Genomic DNA, 7500 nt, shown 5'->3' on the forward strand with positions numbered 1-7500 from the left:
GAAGAACTGATGATGGCACGGTTTGATCTTCGGCTGACCAATCAGCAGAAAGGGGCGTTTAATTCCTGCCCACGTGTAGAAATCGAATATTCAAGCTCATTTTTCCACCCATGAACGAAAAACGAAAATTTAAACAATCTTCGTTTTTCGTTTTTTGGAAAAAAAACAAAAAACGAAAAAGGAGCCGTTTTCTCATTTTTCTACTTTCAATATTAAATCAAAAGATGAATGATCGAATGATGCACGGATTCTAAGAACTTCATTCGGACAACTTTAAAGGCGATTTTCTCAATATTTTGATTTGTTTGCACCCTCAGATTCCAGATTTTCAAATAGTTGTATCTCGGCCAAATATTGTCCTATCCTAACAAACCATACATCAATGGAAAGCTTATTTATTCCCCTTTCAGATGATACATTGAAACTTAAGACTGGTTTTGTGGTCCAGGGTCACATATGATTTCAAATGGTACTTTTATGGCATTTCCCCCATCATTTTTGGAGCTTGATGACTGTAAATTCATCTGCTGCTCATTTTAATTGAAAATATTCAGGTAACATGTTCCAGGATATTGGTTTCAGTATAATATCTGCTGAGTCCCAGATTCTTACATAGTCAGAAAAATGAGAAAATAGTGATTTTTTTGACAGTTTTTTTTTTAAACCTGTTTCAGGTTTCTTAAACATTGGTTTAAGACACTAATCAATTAGTCATTATGGACCGGGTCAGATGTACTGCCAAATCTGACAAAACAAAACGCACCTGATAACTTATTATAGGAGTGAATCTAGAAACAGGACAAATTTAGTGTAAACTAAAATAGAAACATCCCTCCAAATATTGAACAAATCATAAAAGAAGTAATAAAAGTGGTAAAATATAATAATAAAAATAAAAACTTGTAGTATCTGCACTCTAACTTAAGTACAATTTCTCAGTATGTTTTACATCACTGTGAATATGAATGTATGGAAGCCTGTTTCTGCCACGGAACAATGTTGAATTGTGAGACATAAACAGAATTACAAGATATAAACTCACAATTCTAAGAAAACAGTAAGAATTGCGAGATATAAACTCAAAATTCAGACTTTTTTTCCCTCAGAATTCTAAGTTTAAATCTCGTAATTCCATTTTTTTGTTTCCACTACAAAATAAAAATTCAAAAGGTAATTACAACTTTTTATCTCACAATTCTGACTTTTGAACTCACACTTGGGAATTTCTATCTCACAGTTCGGACTGTTCTTCTCAGAATTCTGACTTCTGTTTTTTTTTTTTTCTCAGAATTGTAGGAAAAAAATCAGAATTGTGAGATAAAAAGTCACTATTGCCTTTTCTTTATTCCGTGACGGAAATGGGCTTCCAAATGAATGGCATTGCATGGAAGGTCCATTAAAAATTCACATATTCCACACAGTGGGAGTGAATAAATAATGACTTAATTATCTCTTTTTTGTGTGTGTGTATGAACTATTAATATATAGACTGTTTGGCGTAAAGTATGTTCAGGAAAGAAACAAAGGGTCATCTAAACAGAGTTCACATTAAAAGCTTCTTAAACATTTTTGCTTGTACTGTCTCGGCTCACGGGAAATGAATTATGGGTGTTTTTCTTTCAGTCAGATTCTGATCTACAGTTAAAACACGGTTGTAGCTACAGCAACTATCAGCACAGAGAGTGCTTGTGCTTTCTGATTCATGACTTCAGATCAGTGTTTCCCACCATCCTCCTGATTAAAGCGATTATTTGGACGAGGGAAACTGATTCCAGTCAGAATTTCTGCTTCAGTCCGGTAATCACGCTCGGTTTCTTACCTGGCGCAGAGTCCGAGGTCAGAGACGGGGTCCCGTCAGGAGGGGCACTGTCTCCCACCACGTTGGGGTCATGAGGCACAGATGGGGGAGAGGGGAACGATGGATGCCTGGAAACCGACTCCTGCACGAGTTTCTTTGGGACTAAAAAGAGACGTAATTCAATAATTCACCAAAAATTATACTTCTACTTGAATGACCTTTCTACTCCCTCACACACACTCACAATGCATTAGAGACGATCACGAGTCCCTCCAACATACACACTGAAAAACAAGACTGCCTTTGTGCTCTATAAACAGTGAAACAAAAGGAAAATATAGTGGCAATGATCAGGATCCAAGAAGACTGGAAGAAAGGAGAAAATGACCACAGATTGCCATATTTGAAAGATAAGATCACTTAGATACTGTGGATACTAGTAATTGTATACTTCTCTAAATCACAGTTGCGTAGGATTGTTTAAGTTATGGTGATTTTATCATTAGTATTTGATTATGCACGTGTCCTCAGAATGAGTTTTGTGATGTTTTACTCTCATAAGACACTTATCAGTTATCTTCATGGCCATACTGCCAAATGATCTGGCAAAAAACAAAACACATTTGATAAATTCTCGTTAGGAGTGACTCTAGAAAGAGGACAGATATAGCGCATATCGCCCTAAAAGGAGTTTTAAAAATAAAATGGAAACTAAGTAGTAAATAAATCATGAAACAAATAATAATAAAAGTGGTCAAATAAAATAATAAAAATTAAATAAAATATTATTATACAGTTCAAAAGTTTGGGGTTTGCTTTTAATGTTTTATTTCTTTTCTGCTCACCAACGCTGCATATATAGGATGAAAAATACAGTACAAACAGTAATATAGTCAAATATTAAAATAACTTTATTAAAATATTATATATATTCCTGTAATGCAAAGCAGAATTTTCAGCATCATTACTCCAGTCTTCAGTGTCACATGATCTTCAGAAATCATTCTAATATGCTGATTTGCTGCTCAAGAAACATTTCTGATTATTATCAATGTTGAAAACAGTTGTCACTTTTGATCAATTTAATGCATCCTTGCTGAATAAAAGTATTAATTTCTTTCTTACTGACCTCTTTTGAATGGTAGTGTAAATTCTATATTATATATGGTACGTACATTATTATGTATAACATATTATATAAGACAATATAATTAAATAATTAACAGTAAATAATATTAATTATTTTGCTGCTTAAACCCCGAAAACGGACTGCCAATGGCCCTGCAACAATCCGCCAGAGAGATCTGGTTTGCTCTCTCTCTCTCTCACACACACACTCACACACACACACACACACACACACACACATAGTTACGGTAACACACAGTATTTGATTTAAACTCTCTCTGAATAAACATGGCACCAAATTTAGTGAAACAGATTTCGGTTAAACTCTAGAGAGTCTGGAAACAGCCTGAGGACACACACACACACACACACACACACACACAATGATATACATCTACTCATGAAAGCTGAAACAGTTACCAGTGCCAGTTACTGATGGCTGGGTTATAACACACTCTGAGGGAGGTCAAGTTGTGTGTGTGTGTGTGTGTGTGTGTGTGTATATATACGAAATGTAAATGTATCCTCTAACAGAACATCTAATTTGAAAATATTTTGCCAGGCTGTGTTCTTGTTTATGAAGTAAAAGAAAAGTGAAATTTCTTAATACAAGCACATCACACTCGAGAGAACAGGGTAAATAACTTATTATTTGGTGTTATTTTAATGACTTCAACAGTTATTTGATTGTAAAGCCCCTGGAGCAATTACAGCCCACTGATTGGGGGTAATTAGAGTCACATGTTCGCTTATGTATATTTACGTGTGCGTGTGTTCATTTTTACCATCCATTTTCAATTTTGTACAAAATCTTCAAAAATTGACAGAGAATTAAAAAAAAAGAATAACATGTTTAAAGGAAAATTAATCACAAATACTGAAATATGAGACCAGAGTTTCAGGAGAAATCTTAAAATATGCTCAGATTTGCCAAGATGGCAAAGTTACAGATCTCAGTTCTCATCAAATTATCTCAAGATCAAATGTAGTTATGCATTTGTTTTTTAGCTATATATCAAGTATTGACTTATTTATGTCTATTTTAAATTTTTCTAAGGAATATACATGTATGACCATTGCCGCTTCTTTAAGACGCCGTGTCCTGTCACGTTAAAAGAAGTTCAACTTTTACACGCAGTGCCACTCATCAATGTCAGTTCCAAAACAGTAGACCAATCAGAAGACCTGTCTGAAAACAGTCACTATTTTTGCAATTCTATTCAGAGACAATAGTTGCACAGAAATGACCCACTTTATGTTACAATGCAAAGAACAGTGAAGAAAAGAGAAAAGAGAACAGCACAAGAATCACCATGGAAATATTCCTGTCATCAGCGAACTAAACCATTCCAGACCTCAAAATGCGCATGCGTGTGTGTGTGTGTGTGTTTTCTCTGGCATAGTACAGCTCTATTATGTGTAGTATGCTGATCCACGCAGGAAACAGATACACTTAACTCACTGAAGTGTGGCATTCTGGGACAGCTGGAGTCCTTGCTGCTCAAATAAAGACCTACTAATATCTACAGCAGTCTGTCTGTGTGTGTGTGTGTGTGTGTGATTCTAATATAAGACATCAATGAACAGAACACCAGCCAAACCACACACACACACCCTGTAACACACACTCCTCTAAACCACAGAAAGTGCTATTGAGATTCAATATCAGTGTGCAAAAAAAGTACAAATAGTAAAAGTTCATGGAGGAGTGAGTGTGTTTGTGTGTGTGTGTGTGTGTGTGTGTGTCTCAGTGGTTTTTCCTTGTTTCCACCCGAAACACTGTGGCAACTGCACAGCAACACATAGGTAATAAAGCACCCACTGTAAAAAAAATACTGCTGAAATAGTTACCACACCTTAAAATTAAACATTAGAATAACTAATGATATGTTGTTTCAACTTAAAAAACTAAGTGTTTGTGCTGCCTTATAATTTAAAGTTTTTATCAACTTTTGATTTTTGATTTATCTCAACAAAAAAATGCTACATTTTAAGTTGTGATAACTAATTACAACAATCATTTTTCACAGTGTAGCAACCGCATAGCAACATACTGGTAACCACCCAGAACTCCCTAGCAACATAATGGGGAGTTTTGCACTTGCAAACATTACTCATGCAAAATTTCTTCAGAAAATGTAAAAATGTAGTTTGAATGTGAGTGAGTGAGAAAAGCACATGGTTTAATGTGTGTGGCCGGTGAGTCCATGAAAACACACACACACACACACACACACTCACATCTGTTGACCTTTAGAAACGCAATGGCACTTCCATGACAGGCGCTGATGAGAGAATGATGGTGTGACGTCTCAAGATACAGCCAGCCCCTGTGTGTGTGTGTGTGTGTGTGTGTGCACGTGTGAGTGTGTGTGTGTTTGCTTCACTGTCTTTCATTAAAGCAGCTGTAGGACGGATATCAGGCAGTGTTGTGTTGGTTGTTGTGTAACGGTGTTTAGTCTTAGTCAGCGTTGTGATGTTTATTCTCTTGTACACTATCAAACTCCCTGTAGGACAGATACATTCTTGATCCACTCCTCAAAGCTGAAGCATTTCTGAAGTTGGTATTGCAAAAATAATGACAAGCTTGCCAGGTTTTCCATATTTTCATGTGAACGTTTAGCTAACCAGTAATAGTCAGTCCTACACAAAGTTTGCCTAAAACAAACGTGGTGAAAAGGCTTTCTTAATGGGTTTAATTAATGTCAGTTAAAAAGCAGGCTTACAGTTAAAAATATTATGTTAAGCATAATACAAATAATAAACTTCATTATTAATATTATGAATTCATATTAATATATGTATATTTAAATAATATAATATTTTCTTATAATAGTTTTTCCATGAATTCAAACATATATGTAGCACAAATAAATAAATATTTATTTATTATAAATATGTATTTATTTATTCTGTGAAACTCAAACCTCTTGATGTTAGAGTGTGATCCAAATGAACAATGATGTCAAGTGAACTTCTACAGAAATTTCCAGTGTTTATGGAGCAGTCAAAACTTTTGTGTGGCATGTGTGTAGATATAAAGAAGAAAAGAGAAACACAGATGTTATCATTACAGAGCTAATATTAGATCCTCACATGAAAACTCTCGGCTCTTTCTCTGCCTCTCAGATGAAATGGACAGACAGAGAGTCTAAGATAAAAAGTCAAGATGAAAGTCACCTATGATTGACGGTGGTCAGTGTTTGCTGCAGATGTAAATGTGTCTTTCTATAGTTACTGAACTCAATACAAAAGTCATTATTCAACATCAAAGCATTCAAGAGAAACACATTTCCCATGATGCCTCACTGGAAAGGGTAAAAACACGCAGCAGGTTTTATGAGCATTTAAAATAATCAGGCATTAACATGACACATTCAGACTCAAGTTTCACTCTACTGACCCACATTAGCTTTAGCCGCACGCCGTCTGGCAGGAATGCATTCTGGGAATTGCCTGAATTCCAGTCTGATTCCTGTCACAGAACTGCTTCACTATTCCGTATGAAACAGTCATGGAAAACCCTGTTTGAGCGCATGCATGTACATCTAACTGAACACAAACTACAGACTCCATTCAAGCAAACTAAAAGCTGCTGAGGATTCAACACAAAGACGTGAAGGACATCAAGATAAACATTAGATTAAAACTGTTCTGGAAAATGGGGCCTTCATGAATATATATGTGCTATTTTTCATGTCTTTTCTGTATTAAATCATCACATATCTCTCATTTCATGCTATTTTTCATGACTTACATATAAAATTGACATCACATATTTCATTATATTTTTCATGTCTTCATTATATAAAATCATCACATATCTCTCATTTCATGCTATCTGTCATGACTTTTATGTATATTTCATGACATTTTCATGTCTTTTATATATAAAAGGATCACATATCTTGTATTTCATCTCAGGCTTTTCACTTAAAATGAAATTGTTTGATAATTTTGCTCCTTGTTTAGATTTTCAAAACTTTAAAAACATTTCACTCTTGTCCCAGATCCTATGTAAAATGTGAAAAGCCATAAAAACATTAAATTTTTAAAGTTTTGAAAATCTAAACTAGGAGTAAAATGAACATAAACCATTCGATTTCAGTGAGAAGCTTGAGATGAAATGTGAAATATGTGATTTTGAGAGAAAAATTCAAGGAAAATATCACTCATAATACATTTTATAATAATTATTTATATTAGATTTGAAAAATATTTTAATATTATTTACATTTATTATTATTTATAATAATTTAATAAATAATTTACATATTATTTAGATTTATAATAATTATATATATTACATCATTTATATTTTATAATAATTTATATCATATTTTATTGCGTGCATTCCCACTCAAGCTGTAATTTTGTCAAAAATGTGCTCAAATATGATTTCATTATGTGTACTTATGAATCATAAATTATTGTAAAATTAGCCTTAGCAAGACAAGGGCCATTTTATTCAAAAATGTTTAAAATGCCATTTCCACCACAAAATGTTATGAAACAACATAATTTGAGACGTGGTGGAAATTACATTTGATGGATCAAGAGACAAATGGCACAAT

At 34.1% G+C, this 7500-nt stretch overlaps 1 protein-coding gene across 2 annotated transcripts in view; it reads right to left on the reverse strand.

The window, feature by feature from the left end:
* Positions 1–7500, reverse strand: part of LOC107719434 (protein eva-1 homolog A-like) — a 53600-nt gene that overhangs the window by 5286 nt on the left and 40814 nt on the right. For both annotated transcript variants that reach the window (XM_016526844.1, XM_016526843.1), the window contains one exon: positions 1820–1960. In XM_016526844.1, coding sequence (XP_016382330.1) covers positions 1820–1960 — 141 coding nt within the window. The remainder of the gene's footprint in view (positions 1–1819; positions 1961–7500) is intronic.

This window comes from Sinocyclocheilus rhinocerous, unplaced genomic scaffold (assembly GCF_001515625.1).
Source record: "Sinocyclocheilus rhinocerous isolate Xijiao unplaced genomic scaffold, SAMN03320098_v1.1 scaffold303, whole genome shotgun sequence".
NCBI lineage: Eukaryota > Metazoa > Chordata > Actinopteri > Cypriniformes > Cyprinidae > Sinocyclocheilus > Sinocyclocheilus rhinocerous.